The 16,783-nt window shown below is 33.8% G+C and overlaps 2 protein-coding genes across 3 annotated transcripts; both read left to right on the forward strand.

Annotated features, from left to right (window-relative positions):
- Positions 1-902: 902 nt before the first annotated feature.
- LOC107913592 (protein LIGHT-DEPENDENT SHORT HYPOCOTYLS 10) lies at positions 903-4,140 on the forward strand. Of its 2 annotated transcripts, none has more exons than XM_016842227.2 (2): positions 903-1,559; positions 3,859-4,140. In XM_016842227.2, the coding sequence occupies exon 1, from the start codon at positions 1,020-1,022 to the stop codon at positions 1,545-1,547; it is 528 nt and encodes a 175-aa protein (XP_016697716.1). In that variant the 5' UTR covers positions 903-1,019; the 3' UTR covers positions 1,548-1,559; positions 3,859-4,140. The 2 variants fall into 2 exon arrangements, with proteins under 2 accessions (XP_016697716.1, XP_016697715.1); XM_016842226.2 differs by having other exon boundaries at positions 910-1,564.
- A 294-nt stretch (positions 4,141-4,434) lies between these two features.
- LOC121223189 (uncharacterized) lies at positions 4,435-7,705 on the forward strand. Its single transcript, XM_041104306.1, has 3 exons — positions 4,435-4,515; positions 6,892-7,135; positions 7,466-7,705. Exons 1-3 carry the CDS (start codon positions 4,435-4,437, stop codon positions 7,483-7,485), a joined length of 345 nt encoding a protein of 114 aa, XP_040960240.1. The 3' UTR covers positions 7,486-7,705.
- Positions 7,706-16,783: the final 9,078 nt, after the last annotated feature.

Genomic DNA, 16,783 nt, shown 5'->3' on the forward strand with positions numbered 1-16,783 from the left:
TCATTTCAATATATAGTGACCAAGATGTTTCTCTACAATAATACAGGGGCTGTACAATAATTTTAACATAATACCAGTCGCCGTTGCCTTTGAAAATGACAACCAAAACAGCAACAGCAAATCTCAGTAGTTGATTTCATTCACATCACCTAATTTGGAATATTTAACTATTAAAAATAATCTCATACACTCTATAGAACCAAAGGATTAATATTTTTTTTACTGGAATTCGTAAAACTTTGAATTTGACAAGAGAAATAATGTCTTTTGTTGCTCAGAACCCCTTATCTCTGTAGGAATTTTAACTTTTGTTGCTTTGGTGCTTAGGACATTATTCAAATTCTCAGGGAAGGCAATGCTGATGCAGACAAATTAGCCAAGACAGGGACTAATCGGGCTCACAGTCTCCTATCCATTTTCTGATTGAGCTGTATCTGGGTTCGCTGTATTTGGGGTTTTGGTTAGGATCTCTTTTGGCATTGTTTTGGGGTGTTGAACGTTTTGCCTGGTATTTTTCCCTCGTCAAAACTATCAAATTTATGGGTTTAATAAATTGTGCTACTTTTCCAAATATATATTTATCTCAAAAGGATATCTTGTTTGTAGAAACTGTAGCGAAATCATCAACAGGGAGAATCAGGTTTTAATTGTAATTAGATCTTCAAGTTTAACATGATAATGTTTTATGTCGACAAAGAAGATATAATTATTGTATGCTTTGATATGGGAACTGTAGAGCTAATTGTATAGTACTAAAACTATTATTTTTAAGAAAATAATACAAAAAGAAAAAGAAAAGGAGAATATACAAATGAAAGATGAAGAAAAGGAGGAATAGAAAGCAACATGTTGTTATGGCCCAATGGCATGTCTAGCATGCCCCGTGATGTGGAATTCATATTCCTCCACTCTCTTGCTTCTACTATTCCTTTCACCTCCCCTTTCCCCAGCCCCCTTATAATTTCTTCTTGCCTTATTTAGCAAAAGATAATTAATCAATCTGCCTCGATCTCAACAATATGTCGAGTGAAAGAGGGAAGGATATAGCGGAAGGACCATCAAGGGTTAATCCCGGTGATCAACAGCTGCCCCCAACACCTAGCCGCTATGAGTCACAGAAGAGAAGGGACTGGAATACTTTCGGGCAGTACCTGAAGAACCAGAGGCCCCCAGTTCCTCTTTCTCAGTGCAACTGCAACCATGTGCTGGACTTCCTTCGATATCTGGATCAGTTCGGAAAGACCAAGGTTCACCTGCAGGGATGCATGTTCTATGGACAGCCTGAGCCGCCTGCTCCTTGCACATGCCCCCTTAGGCAAGCCTGGGGCAGCCTCGATGCTCTAATTGGGAGGCTTCGAGCTGCTTATGAAGAGAATGGAGGGTCACCTGAGACCAACCCTTTTGCCAGCGGTGCTATTCGGGTTTATCTCAGAGAGGTCAGGGAGTGTCAAGCCAAGGCAAGGGGGATCCCTTATAAGAAGAAAAAGAAGAAGCCGCATCAAGGCAAGGGAGGTGATGAATCCAGCTCCACCATTCACTTCTCTTAATCTTTGGACGATGTATGGTAATCATTTTTATCATCCATCCGCTTCTCAATTTTTTCTAAATTTCAATAGCTACTTTCACTTTCAAAATGCTAGATCTAGGAAGCAGTGCTAGTATCTTCATTTCATGAGACCACTAACTCTATGTAGTTTCTCAACTAAAAGACTGCTTTGTGGAAGGCTACTGACATACTGACAACAGATCAAATCTAATCGTTTACCTAATTGGAGGAATACTAATACAGATTACTCAGTTCCCAATATTGTAGACAGGCAATTTCCTTGGCTCTCACTGAAAACTTATGACTTTCAAGAACCCTAATTTGCATATATAGTGACACGATATGGAAAAACATTGGAGTGATGGACCCATCTGGATGTTTCCAGAATAGCTTTTACTAGCTAGCTAGGTATCTCCTACTCTTATGGGACATTCAAATCGATGGTATAATTTATTTCGTGTAACAAGGATTCTGGCTTCCAACCCCCCCCCCCCTCTCTCTCTTTCTCTCTCTCTCTCTCTCTCTCTCAGACAGACAGACAACAGATTAAAATTTTGCAAAATCTGATTGTGAAAATAGTTGCTGAAGGTAATGTTAGTTGCTTCATGACAACTTTTCCTTGACGTGGCGGTTTTAAAATTCCGCAGATTGTATGCCGCCATGAATGGTTAAGTGAGATTTATGTCATACACTTTTCCACATTTGCAATTATAAAATATGCAAATGATTGAAAGCAAAGGACTATTCAATGTTTAAGGTTTCTTAATAAATCACCTTAGTTAATACTTTAGTGTATATCCATGTTTTTTGTTTGGCTTTTGCTCAATTAAATTAACATAATTGCGAATCTTTAATTCTAGACTCTTTCAATTAACAATTGTTTCTTTAACCTTAACGATAACAACAATTTTACGAATACCCCACAGATTCTTATTTTTATATTTTTCTTTTCTCTAGTGCAGAAGATCTTTGCAAGGCTAGTTTTGAGATTTTGCATTTCTGCATTAATCAATTACTTTTCTTGTTGCCCTTTGTACCTTCCATAGATTGCATGTTGCCCAATATCAGATTTTGTGGGACACTAAGTTATATTCCATTTGCAATATATACTTTGGTTTTCTGATTAAAGATTTCGCTGGAGCTAAAGCTTTTGTTGGGTACGTTCACCAAATGACTTAACTTTAGACATCAAAAGAACACATTTTTTTAAGAAACAAAGTCACTCGAATTTTTATGTTGGTGTTTACTTTAAAAGTTTACCACCTCACGTATTCTTGTCGCTCTTCTTCATCATCAAATACATAACTCTTTTTGGCAGCGCCAAAGAATTTATTTTATTCTGCTATATATCATTTGAACTTATAGATAGCAATTTGTGTTTCTTTAAAACAATGATTCTTAGGAAACATATCACATATCATGTCCATTTCCTTTTGATTTTGCTAGATAATCTCTTATACTTGTAATGTCGTTTGCATCCCGACCATTGCACGTAAATGCAAGGAGAAAGATCTTTGCATGTTCAATTTGTTTTTCTATATATAGTATATGTTTCTGGCTCTTGATGTATGTTATTAATTTCTTGGAATATACAGTTTGATCAGGGATAAAACAGTAATTTTGTATTGATTTTGTGTAATTTTATATATAAAATTTTTATTTAATTCAATTTTCACATACTACTAACATAATCACCATATAACAACATCTAACATTAATATATTGCATATAAAAATAATTTTATTTATATGATGTAAAAATAAATTAATGTATTTATTTTTTTCAAAATTTGATAATTTAACAAAAATAAAAATTTTGTACATACATTTAAACCACAATTGAAGTTTAATGTGTACAATTATCCAAAATCAAAGTTCATATATAAAATTATATATTCAGGTATAGTTTTGAGAATTATCCGGTTAGATTATTATAAAATTTAAGCATTCCTTTATCAGCTTAGGAAAAAATGTAGTGCAGCCTTTATGATCCACTTTCAGTTTTACATGATCAGCTGAGACAAAACATATGAATTCTTTGAGGCTTTTCCTGTGCGTCTCATTTTGAAACATATATAATTAACATTTTTTCTTTAAAAAAATATTGGTCAGTTAGTTAAACCTAGATAGCAATTTTACAATTTACAATCTTGGAAATTTTTTTGTTGGATGGATGTAGTATCTTAGCTTGTTAATTTCTTTCTTTAATTTTTATGTTGGTGCAGATAGAAAGATTTAGACTTTTGAGATTATTAGGTTTGTGCTTTTGAGATTACATGCATATATATAGTCATATCTACTTAATTTATGCAGGGATTACATGAGAAAAAGAATCAAATGGAAGGGAATATAATATGATAAAATCCATCGAAGATTCAGCTCAGTTTGGGGGTTTCGGCCTTCTTTATTAGTATTTTTCTTTTTCGGTATTTGGCAATAGCTATAATGAAGGGATCAGTTGAGTGTACATAACTCTCTTGATCAGTTTCTACTTTGTTTGCGTTTTCTCTTTTCATGAATGTCCATTTTATGTCTAAGCTTCCTACGCAAAACATTCATATCGTATTGATAATAATTAGTCATTTTAGTCGTAAATATTGATCAGTCATTAAGTTTCCTCTCCCACTAAACTCTACTCCATTCTTCAAACCTATTAATTCTAAAATGCTAGCAATCATACGGATGCCAACGAGCTGGCCTTATCTTTGATTTGATTGGTTAGATCTCGCTTGCTGCTGAATGCAATTATATTTTGGCACAAAAGGAAGCAGTATCTTAAAAATAAGTTAAAAAATTGTAGATATTAAAATTTAAATATCAATTAAAAACAAATTTGTTGAATCTCAGTTTTTAAATTAATAAAACTAAGCTAAACCTTGATTCTTCTAAATGCGAATTTATATAACTGTTGCAGTTATTTCAGACATCGCATTTGAGAGGCAAAATGATGTCAAAACACAGCTTCATTCGGTGAAAATTCTCTTCACTTTGAGATACTTCGTAATTCCCATAGAAAGAGAAACGAAAAAGTTAAAAAGTTACTTATTACCAAAAGATGAAAGGCCCTGCTTATATATTCTGAATTATTATTCTGTCGTTTTCCTGATCTTTATTCGGCATGCAACATTGATTTATCCTAGGGTTACTTCATCATATCTCGCTCATATCCCATCTTATCTCATCCTTAGGTGTCGTATAAATTTGATTTTACTAAACATTTATAACTTTATATGTCCATAACATTTTTGGTTGAATGACAAACTGAAAAAGAGAGTACTCTAAAAATGAAAAGAAAATAAATTTTAAATGTATTTGATAAAAAAAATAGAACAGATACTATTTTCCATCTTTTGCTAAGGAGAAACTATTGTTCACTTATAGTCTCTTTGAATGTCAATGGACCATCGGTGCGTTTAAATCCAAAGCTAAAATCGCTTTCTCACTGAAACACACCTTCAGTGAAATCTGTTTGAAACACCTCACCCTGGAATTTTGGTACAGATGGGAGAAGCGTCCAATTAGAATCTGGACCTTCGGTCGAAATTAATACTACTTGTTGACACCATTTTTTTGATGAAATAGGGTCGACTTGGATTTTGAAAATGAAAATGAAAAAACGGGAGTCGCCACCAATCTTTTTTGATAAGGTGTGATCGGATCACCTTGAAAAGTGGTTATTTTTAATAAACGATTTAATTTTATTAAAACAACGATTTTGGTCCACGAAATTCAGAAAATCGGGTTCGGGAGTCGGTTACGTACGAGGAAGGATTAGCACCCTTGTAACGCCCAAAAATTGGTACCTAGTTGATTAGTTAATGTCTTAATGTCGAAGATTGAAAACTTTGAAGAGTTTTAAAAATACGATCCTTAAAGAAAACTCGAATAATAGATTGAAAGTTAAGAAGATATTTGGCTATTTGGTCAAACGAGAAATTGAGACCTAGCACGTTAGGGCACTTTCTCTCAAATTTTCAAACGCAAATATTGTCTCACTTTGAAATTTTAAAAGGATATTTGGCTATTTGGTCAAACGAGAAGTCGAAACCCAACACGTTAGGGCACGTTTCCTCGATTTTCCAAACGCGAAATATTGCCTTATTTTAAAAGTTTAAAAAGGATATTTGTCTATTTCGGTCAAACGAGAAATTAAAACCCAGCACGTTAGGGTACGTTTTCTCGATTTTCCAAACGCAAAACATTGCCTTATTTAGAAAAATTTCTTTTTGATGTATGGTGTTAATATGCATAACAAAATGATAATGAATATGACAAGTTAAGCATAAATAATACAGATAATCAACGAAAATGAAATAAATAAATATAAGAGACGAATCAATCACATAACAACAAGTAAATAAATTAATAGAATTAAAATTATCCTTTTGAAATGATAATAAACACGTAAATAAGTAAATAAATAATAATAACAATAAAGAAGATGAATAAAATTAAAAAATATGAAAAGACATATGTATATTTATGTGGACAATTTTTATAAAATAAAAAATGTGTATATATGTATATCATAAAGTATATGTCAATATTATATAAAAATATATATATACATGTACATATTTTAAAACGATAAAACATAAAAAATGTATATTTAGGAATTATAAAATATATGTATAAGTTATAAGAACGTATATATGCATATATCTTTTTTTAAAATTATAAAGTATAAAAGACGTATGTATATATATATAAAAATGCATATAGATTATAGAATATAAACATGTATAAGTATGTGTATTAAAAATGTATGTGTATTATAAAATGTATGCATGTATATGTATATGACAAAATCTGAAGTTTAATATATATATATAAATAAGTAAATAACATTAAACAAAAATATTAAATAAAACTGATTTTTAAATATGTATATTTATAGAAAAAAATAAAAAAAAAACTTGAAGTTTAAAAGGCCGAGGATCGAATTGAAATTAGACCAATAATTTGGGGGCCAAATTCGCAAATAAAAGGTTCAGGGGGGTTGAAATGAAGCACGCACAAAGTGCGAAGGATTGATCGGGAAATATGCCCAAGTCCTGAAGCGCAGCATTTATGCACGGACTAAATTGGAACATGCAGCAAATTTGCGGGGCCAAATTAAAAAAAATAAAGAAACAAGCAGAAGGATTAAATTAAAACAAAAAAATAATGTGGAAGGACTAAGGGCGCAAATAGCCCACTTAACAAAAACACGCGGATCCCCTAGGCGGGTCGGGTCACGCATTCGGGTCGGCCACTCTTGAAACGACGTCGTTTCACTCCTTTATAAATACTACAAAAAACAACAAAAAAAAATCATTCCCTTTTTCATTTTCAAAAAAAAAGCAGAGAATCATCGGTCTCTCTCCCTCTCGGCATTTCCCCCCAACATCCGGCCAGGCTTTGAGCCGTGGCCGCCGCCGTAGCTGTTGTCGTCGATGCGCAAATGGGGCTATTTTGAGCTCTGTTTTGAACCCCGTTCAAAGGCCACGTTTTCTGGCCCGATGGCCACGAGACAAGGCCTTTCACTTCATCCCTTTAGAGCCGATTTCGATGACGGAGAGACCTCCGACGACGCGGCTGAGGGTTTCAGGTATTTTCCTTTTTTATTCTATTTTGTTTGTTAAAAATGGATTTGTAGAATAGATGAGTGAACAACTAAATGAAATAAATGAGAAAAATAAACAATATGAAAACGAAAAACTAAAGAATATAATAAGATCTTTATCAACCTCTTAGAATCTCCAATCTGTTTTTGATTTCAATATGTGTTCTTTTCTTTTATGTGTGTTCGTAAAAAATACAACGGTGAGATTCGGGCTTTTATAGCCGAATCAAAATGCTTTTCTCTTCCTTATTATCTATTAACTACTATTATTGCCCGCGTGCTTCTTCATTTGTTATTGCATTCAATTCTTTGCAGGTGTTAGACGAGCGTGGTAAAGTGCAGCAGCGGCGTGCGGGGAGTTGGAGCGGCGCCCAAGGGCAGGGGCGTGCATGCAGCGCTAGAGAGGGTTAGGGTTTGCTCCCTTTGCTGCTGAAAGTTTTTGTTGTGGGCTATTTGGGCTTTTGGTTTTTTTGATTTATTTGGGCTATAATTGTTTGGGTTTATTTTTTGTAATTGGATTGCTGGGCCCGAGCAGATTTTGGGCTTTACACTACTCTTTTAACCATTTCTCTTCCTTCTTAACTTTTAATTATATCTATTTATTCATTTATTTTTGGTATAATATTAAATTTAACCTTTAATATTTATAATTTTTTTGTTTTCAGAGAGCTTAATTTAGGCTTCAACTTTGTAAAACAAAGTCAAATTTAACTATTAACCTTTTGAAAAATAGTCTAATTGAGTTTTTAATAGAAATACTGAATAACATGTTAAGTTTTAAATATGATAGCCCACATGACAATCTTCGTATATTTCATGCTTTTTTTAAAAAAATTTTATCAATTTTTATATAATTTTTGAATTTTGTATTTTTTGAATATTTTTTTATAATTTTTAAATTATTTTTTATTGTAGCATATAAAACAAAATAGTATCATGTCATCATAAACTTCACATGAATTGTCATGTCAACATAATTAAAAAAATGGGTTAATATGTAAATTGACCCTTGAACTTGTCCAAAAGTACTTAATTGGTATATGAACTTTAATTTTGTCATCTAAGTTGGTACCTCCACACCAACACCTTTAGTTTGTATTGACGTGGCACTGATAACCAATTTGGTGTTTACTCATGACAGCCTCTCAATATACCACATGACGAGTATAAATTAAAAAAAATCTTTAAAATAAATAAATTAATAAAAAAAGTATAATTTTTTTTCTAGGTTCAACTTTTATGTGAAAAATTAAATATATATATATTTTATTAATTTCTATATTTTAAAGTTTTTTAATTTTTTAAATTTATATCTATCACATGTAATATTGAGAGGTTGCAATGTGTTACCAACAGATTGACTATCAATGCTACGTCAATATAAACTAATGGTGTTAGTGCAAAGATACTAGCCTAATACAAGTTCAGGTACCAACTAGGTCCATAAAAAAATTCAGATACCAACTAAGTACTTTTGGATAAGTTTAGGAGGCAAACTAAATTTTCATTTTCATCTCATAACTACCATTGCGTTTTAATCCAAACAAATATCCAACATTATTTTAATCTCACCGTCATCTCTATTTTCAATCTCACTAGAGCTACACTCATTGTCTATCCAAATGAATTATTAACTCATAAAAGCAAATCATTCTAAGATGAGAGAAAATATATAAGAGATATATGTTAATTTAAAATTATGCATTTTTAAAAAAAATTATTTTTTTTCTGTTAGAGTAATTAATGAAGTTGTTTAGTCTGTAACTGCTGAAGTTGTTAGTCTGTTAGTAGTTAGGTGGCAGTTAGTTGGTTTACGTCAGTTGTCTACGTTCGTGTATAAATGCATGAGAAGCCTGCATGTTGAAACATAATGGAAAATATTATTTTCTTGATTTCTTCTTTCTTTTCTTATAGTTTAACATGGTATCAGATATAGGTTTTGTCCTGGCATCGTTTCTTTAGTCTGTCTACTGTGCAGTTTGCATCGTCGAAATGGCTTTCAATACTACTGACGGAGTTGTTGACAGTCGGTTCTTTTGTACAAAGAAGATTAGTGTTCTTCTTGATGATAATACCTATTTGTTATGGCGACAACTGGTACTTTTGGCAGTAAAAGCACATAAGCTTCAAGGCTTCTTGGACTCGCAGTAGGTCCCTCCCACTCAATTTCTTTCTTATGGTAATGGTGGTCTTCATGAAAACCCAGAGTTCGCAAGCTTCGAACAACAAGACAGTGTGCTTGCGTCATGGTTATTATCTTCTATTAGTCAAATGGTTCTTCCTCATCTTATTGGTATAGACACCAGTGCTAAAATCTGGATGAGATTGTCACTTTGTATGACAGTAAAACTACTCTAAATTGATGTTCTATCGAAGGTCTTTGCACTCCCAACGCAAGGGTGAATTGAGCATGAAAGTGTTCTTGATAAAGGTTAAAAGCTGCTATGATAATTTGGCTAGTTGCGGTGAAGTTATCAGCGAGCACGGGCATGTTATTGTGATCCTTAATGGTTTTTCTCCCGAATATGAATCTGTCATTACCATTGTTACAGCAAGTCAGGTGCCCTACACAGTCCAAGGAGTAACTTCCATGCTTCTTGATGCTGAAACTCGACAGCAAGTTGTGAGTTGTGAAGTCTCTAGTTCTGCAAACATGGTGTCTCATCAGTCTCCTAAGTCTACTATTGATAATGGTTCAATACCTGCTTATAGATCGTCATCTACAGCTCGGGGGCGTGGGCGTGGGCGAGGGTATTCTTCTAGCTTGAGGATTCAATGCCAGTTATGTAGGAAAGCTGGTCATCTTGCTGACCGTTGCTACTATCGATTTGACTCTTCCTACAAGAGTAACAACTACAGGCCTCCCCCATAAGCAAATATTTGTATGGTCGGTTCCAGTCCTACTGCTGCACCTTGGATCCCTTCTTCTCAGTAAAATGCTCAGTGGTGTTCACCAGGTTGGTGTTTTCCCACTCATCCCTCATCTATTTGGTCTAATACATTCGTTGGTAGTTCTCCACAACAGGTCAGTATGTCTTCCCCTAGCGCAGCACAGTCTTAGGCCTATGTGGCAACTCTTGAAACAGTGGCCGATAACTTCTGGTATCCAGATTCTGGTGCCACACATCATCTTACAAATTTGGCTACCTCACTTGGTGATAGTGGATCATACAAAGGACCAGGTAAGGTGTTTGTCGGCAATGGTTCAGCTCTACCTATTCTGTCTACTGGGAAATCATCTTTACTTACTCGGTCTCGACCATTGTACATGAGATCCTTGTTGCTTGTTCCTGGCATTACTAAAAATCTATTCTCTGTGTCCAATTTTGCTAAAGACAATCAGGTGATGTTTGAGTTTTTCCCTACTTAGTGTCAGGTACGTGATTTACGGGCAAGAGAGGTGCTTCTTCGAGGCTCCGTGCATCATGGTTTGTACAGGCTTCATCTCAACAAGTATACTGAAGGTGGTGTGTCTTCTAAGCATACTCAGTGTCTAGCACAATGTTTCCTTTCAGTGATTGGCATTCTAGATTAGGGTACCCCTGTCGAGCTATACTTACAAAGGCACTTCTACAATGTAATATACAATTTACTGACAATAATAAATCTGTTGGTTGTGTTGCTTGTCATCTGGGTAAGGACCATAAGCTTCCTTTTTCTAAGTTGATCACTACATATACCACTCCTTTACAGTTGGTAGTTGCTGATGTTTGGGGACCAGCTCTGGTTGTGTCCAACGGGTTTCGTTACTACGTTGCATTCACTGATGCCTACTCACGCTATACGTGGCTTTATTTTTTGAAGAATAAGTCGAAGGTTATTACTGTGTTTCCATTGTTTCATCGCCAAGCTGAAAGAATACTTGGTACAAAACTTCAAGTTTTACAAACAGATGGAGGAGGGGAATTTCAGGCATTAAAGAGCTATTTGGCTCAGCAAGGGATCATACAGCGTCTCACTTGTCCATACACATCTGCACAAAATGGTCTTGTTGAGCGCAAACACAGACAGGTAGTTGAAGCAGGTCTGTCCATGCTAGCTCATGCCACCATGCCTTTAACATTCTGGAATGAAGCTTTCTGCAGTGCTGTGTTCCTGATCAACAGGTTACCCTCTCATCCCTTGGGAGATATATCACCCTGTGAGAAACTATTTAAAACAAAGCTAGAATACCTTTTTCTTCGAACATTTGGTTGCTTGTGTTTTCCCAACCTTCGACCATTTAACAGAACAAAACTACAGTTTCGGTCTTTACCCTGTGTGTTTCTAGGTTACTCCCCATTATACAAAGGTTACAAATGTTAGGATACAACTGGTAAAATCTATGTTACTCGTCATGTCACGTTTCATGAGAATACGTTTCCATACAAAACTCTTTTTTCATCAGTCGTCTCATCTATCCCTGTGTCCTAGTCTAGTGCAAAACTTCTTGTCTTAACTCCTAGTCAAGTACCTTGTACTAGCACACCAACTATCACTATTTCTAATAATCACTCTACAACGCCTAGTTCCTCACCTACAATGCCTACTTCACAGTCTGACTATCCTAATATGACACAAGTTCTACCTACCCCAACTGCTTCACCTAGGTCACCTACACCTCAACCATTACAAGTCTTACACCCTGTCCCATGTAATACCTATTCCATGGTTACTAGGAGTAAAGTTGGAGTATTCAAGCCAAAGGCATATTTGAGCACAGCACCTTACTCTCCTTGTGATGTTCCTTCTGACATTCATACAACAATGGCATCTGAGTGCTGGCAGGTGGCAGTTCATAGTGAGTTACAAGCATTGATCCACAATAATACTTGGACACTCTGTCCACTACCAGAGAATCGGAGAGCAGTCGGGTGCAAATGGCTCTTTAAGGTTAAAAAGAAGGCTGATGGATCTGTAGATTGGTACAAAGCTCGATTGGTAGCAAAAGGATTCTCTCAACATGCGGAGCTTGATTTTCGTGATACTTTTAGTCTGGTGGTTCGAGCGTCTACTATTTGCACTATTCTTGCTATTGCTGTTATGCAAGGGTGGTCATTGAGACAAGTTGATATTAATAATGCTTTTCTTAATGGTGAGCTTACTGAAGAGTTATACATGGAGCAACCCCCTGGTTTTGAAGTTTCGGATACCTCTGGTCAGAAACTTGTTTGCAAGTTGAATAAAGTGCTCTATGGTCTGCGACAAGCTCCTCGCGCATGGTTTCAAACTCTTAAGCAGTACCTTGTTGGTCAGCTTGGTTTTCGAGCATTCAAAGCTGATTCCTCCCTGTTTATTCGAGGATCTGCAGGAAAGTATCTGCTACTCGTGGTCTATGTCGATTACATTGTGCTCACGGGCAGTTCTGATCAAGATATAGAAGATGTGGTCCTTCATCTTCATAATAAATTTGGTCTTAAGGACATGGGAGATCTCAGCTTCTTCTTGGGAATTGATGTGTAGCGTACATCACAGGGAATGCTACTCAGTTAGAAGAAGTATGTTACTGAACTACTTCACAAAACTGGAATGATCAGTGCAGCTCCCACACCAACACCCATGGTGAGCACCCCCAAGTTAGTTGCTTCAGATGGCAGTCCTCCGTTTGCTGATATTCATTTGTACATAAGTGCTGTAGGTATGCTTCAATATGTATGTATTGCACGACCTGATCTGTCATTCTATGTCAATAAACTTAGTCAGTTCATGAACTCCCCAAGTGACACTCATTGGAGGGCCATCAAATGAGTTTTGAGATATCTGGCTGGCACCATGGATCATGGCCTGTACTTTCCTAAAGGTCAGCTAGAGCTGGTATGTTACTCTGATGCTGACTGGGCCTCATCCATTGAAGATCGACAATCTACTTCAGGGTATGTGGTGTTCTTAGGATCAAATCCGGTTTCTTGGTGCTCAAAGAAGCAGCCAGTAGTATCAAGGTCATCTGCTGAGGCAGAACATCGCAGCCTAGCCAACTGTGTATCTGAACTTCTATGGATTCAACAACTGTTGATTGAAGTGGGCATCCTCCCGTCTAAATTGCTTGTCATTTGGTGCGATAATTTCTCTGCAGTTTCAGTAGCTGAGAATCCCACTCATCATGCCAGGATGAAGCATGTTGAAATAGATCATCATTTTGTTCGTGAAAAAATCCTTGCCGGGCTTCTACAAGTCAACTTTGTTCCGTCTTTTCAACAGATTGCAGATGTTCTCACTAAACCAATTACGCCTAAGCTATTTTCTTCTTTTCGACATGCTCTTCGAGTCTTGTCTTTCAGTGAGCTTAGTGTTCAGAAATCAAACAAGCTAGGGGAATGTTAGAGTAATTAATGAAGTTGTTTCGTCTGTAACTGCTGAAGTTGTTAGTCTGTTTGTAGTTAGGTGGCAGTTAGTTGGTTTACGTCAGTTGTCTATGTTCGTGTATAAATACATGAGAAGCCTGCATGTTGAAACATAATGGAAAATATTATTTTATTGATTTCTTCATTCTTTTCTTATAGTTTAACATTTTCCCTATTTTTTAATTCTACCATACAATAAACAAGAACAAAACTATTTTTTTCCTGTTTTTTTTCATATTTATAATTCTTACCAATCATACGTATTAAGAGTAAATATATTTTCTAATCTTTCAATTATCCTATCTTGCTAATTTTCTTTCGTCTCTGTCAAGTAAAGCTTTGATTTAAAAAGCCTTAAATTAATTTACTTTATTTGGTAATTAAATGAGTGTTTATTCTTTTTTTTTTTCATTTATGGAACCACTTGATATTTAATTAAAGTAAAATATGGTTGGAGAAAAACCCAAATATTCAAACTTCGAAGAATGTTTTTGGGATAAGGTTAATTGTATTATATATCTCTAAATTATATGGTTCATTTTAAATTGGTTTTAAACTTTAAAATATTATAATTACATCTTTAAATTATCGATGTTATATTAATAAAATCTTTTATTTATTAAAATTATTATTTTAACTATTAAATAAGATTCAATTCTTATGTGATATATTTTAAAAATAAAAGTTTAAAGTAATGCCACAAAATTTTCCGGTATCAAATTTCGTGAAATTTCAATAAAATATTGCAAGGTTGTTGAGAATTTATTATTCCATAGTGAATTTAATATCGGAAATTCTAGTTCTGGAGTTGAGACTTTATTGTTCGGCTTTCGATAGTTAATGGTATTGATTGGTCTTGGATTAAATTGTAAAGAGAGAGAAAATTGAGTTAATTGAAGCTTAAGAACTTATTTGTAAAATGATGAAAGTTAAAAGTATTTATGACATCATTTTACCAAAGTTAAAAGTTTAATTTTTCTTTTTTAAGATTTAAGCGTGGAAAAAAAACCTGATCCTCACCATCTCCGCACGCCCTTCGAAATCGAGGGAAGTTTTTTTTTTTCTTTCTATTTCAATTTTTTTATCGATTCTTTTTCATTTCGAACCAAATTGAAAGTGGGGAACACATTTTCTTCGCTTTTAGAGTGATTTTAATTTAACCAATTTGATTTTGAATAGTGGAAATCAAAACTCAAATTTCTAATATTTTTAAAATTTAAAAAAGGAAAAAAGGAAAAAATCTGAATCTAGTGGTAAGTTTTTTTTAATCGTGTTTCTAAATTAGTATCGAAGTTTTTATATGGTCGAAATTAGTTTCTCTTTGTTCAAAATAAATTTTGGATTAGTTATTGGTAGTTTTCGGAATCGGATAGTGAACTTTGTTTAGTATTTGTATTCATGAAATTATAGGTTTTATTCTATTAATTGTTGGATTTAATTCTTAAATAGAACGAAGTAGCTGAAACGTCCAAGGCGAAGTAAAAAGTCAAGTTGTCAAAGATTGAACATTCTAAGTAAAACTTGCTTAGAAATTCGATTTGTGATTACTTGTATTCGGAATTGACTTCGTGTAATAGTTCATTAAATGTTTTTAATAATGGTCATTTGTATAAATTGCTACTTTTATAAATTGTTAAAAATATTCAGTAAAACTAATTGGAATTTTATCGGATATAGTCGACATGTGATAGACTATAGGGATTCCCATCACTGTTTATTGTGCGGATTATCTTGAACGTCTGAGAATATTGTCATTGTTATGTTTTCACATTTGGTGTTTGGTTGGTCATCAATTAGGTCGTATTTATCGCGCAATGGAATATTATCATTGTTGGCATTTGTGCAGCTATTTATTGATTGTCATTGGGAGCTCAGTTCGACATTCATCTGTTTAAATGTTTTCCTTCTTGTGTTATTTAGATAAATTAATTAAATGAATTTTTTTTGTGATTAAATGTTATTGTTGGCTATTGAATGCTTTTAGAATGCTTATTTCAATCTCAATTTCTTGGATAAATTAATTAAATGAAAATTTTTTGTGATTAAATGTTATTGTTGGCTATTGAATGCTTTTAGAATGCTTATTTCAATCTCAATTTCTTTTATAGTGTGCAAAATTTAAAAATTAAATATTTACACTTCTTGAATTTTAAAATGTAATGTATCATCATTGAGTGATTTTTTTTAGCGCATCGTTTTGTTTGTTTCTGTGCACATATTCAAGGTAGTAACAAGGAGGTCTGGTACTGTAGTAAATTTAAGCTTTCGCAGATGCAACATTTCTTTCATAAAGATCTTTCTAATACATTTAAACTTTCAATTTTGATTCGACATGTAACTGAGACCTTCGTTGTTATTTTTGTTATATTTGTTATGGTGGATGTTAATTTGTTTTACCATATTGGCTTCTAAATTTCGTCTGTTTATTGATTTGAATTATTTAATTGAATTATTGGTATTGTTGACACCATTTTTTTTATGAAAACGGGGTTGACTTGGATTTCGAAAATGAAAACGGAAGTTGCCACCAATCCTTTTTGAGGTGTGATCGGATCACCTTGAAAAATGGTTATTTTTAATAAACGATTTGATTTTATTAAAACAACAATTTTGGTCCACGAAATTCAGAAGACAGGTTCGGGAGTCGGTTACGTACGAGGAAGGATTAGCACCCTCGTAATGCCCAAAAATTGGTACCTAATTGATTAGCTAATGTCTTGATGTCGAAAATTGAGAACTTGGAAGAATTAAAAATACGATCCTTGTATTAAAATGAAAATTTAAAGAGAGAAGCATACTTTCGCGTTATTCGAGATAAAGAATCACATCCCGTAAGTTAGGATACCATATCTAAAATTATCGATACGAGAATAAATGTCGAAAAATTTTATTTTGAAAGAGTTTGATTATACCAGGTTTTAATAAAAAAGATTATGTCCCGTAAGTTAGGACACAAATTTTTTGTTAATTCCTGGTGAGATTTAAAAACTTTAATTGAAATGATTTGTGTATTTAAATTTTCGAGAAAATCGAAATCCCGTAAGTTAGGATACGATTTTCTTGAGTTTCTAAATTAGAATATTATTTTATTTTTGAAAATTTTTCTTTTTTTCGAATTTTGAATAAAAAGGTAGTATAATATTTAACGAGATATAAATTTAATTTATACAAATATCATGTGAAGGCAAACAATTATTTCATATGATGTAGCACGATAACAACATAAGATAACTATATTTGTAGAATATTTAAAGGGTAAATAATAAATCATAAAATACAATAGTAATAATGACATAACATACATCATCATAAA

This window comes from Gossypium hirsutum, chromosome D11, assembly GCF_007990345.1.
Source record: "Gossypium hirsutum isolate 1008001.06 chromosome D11, Gossypium_hirsutum_v2.1, whole genome shotgun sequence".
Lineage (NCBI taxonomy): Eukaryota > Viridiplantae > Streptophyta > Magnoliopsida > Malvales > Malvaceae > Gossypium > Gossypium hirsutum.

What these genes read in the sequence shown, in the direction of transcription:
- LOC107913592 (XM_016842227.2), top strand. Translation starts at nt 1,020, where the DNA reads ATGTCGAGTGAAAGAGGGAAGGATATAGCGGAAGGACCATCAAGGGTT.
- LOC121223189 (XM_041104306.1), top strand. Translation starts at nt 4,435, where the DNA reads ATGCGAATTTATATAACTGTTGCAGTTATTTCAGACATCGCATTTGAG. An exon ending in TCAAAACACAGCTTCATTCG is followed by an intron (nt 4,516 to 6,891) that starts GTGAAAATTCTC and finishes AAAAAAAAGCAG; the next exon opens with AGAATCATCGGTCTCTCTCC. An exon ending in GACGCGGCTGAGGGTTTCAG is followed by an intron (nt 7,136 to 7,465) that starts GTATTTTCCTTT and finishes AATTCTTTGCAG; the next exon opens with GTGTTAGACGAGCGTGGTAA.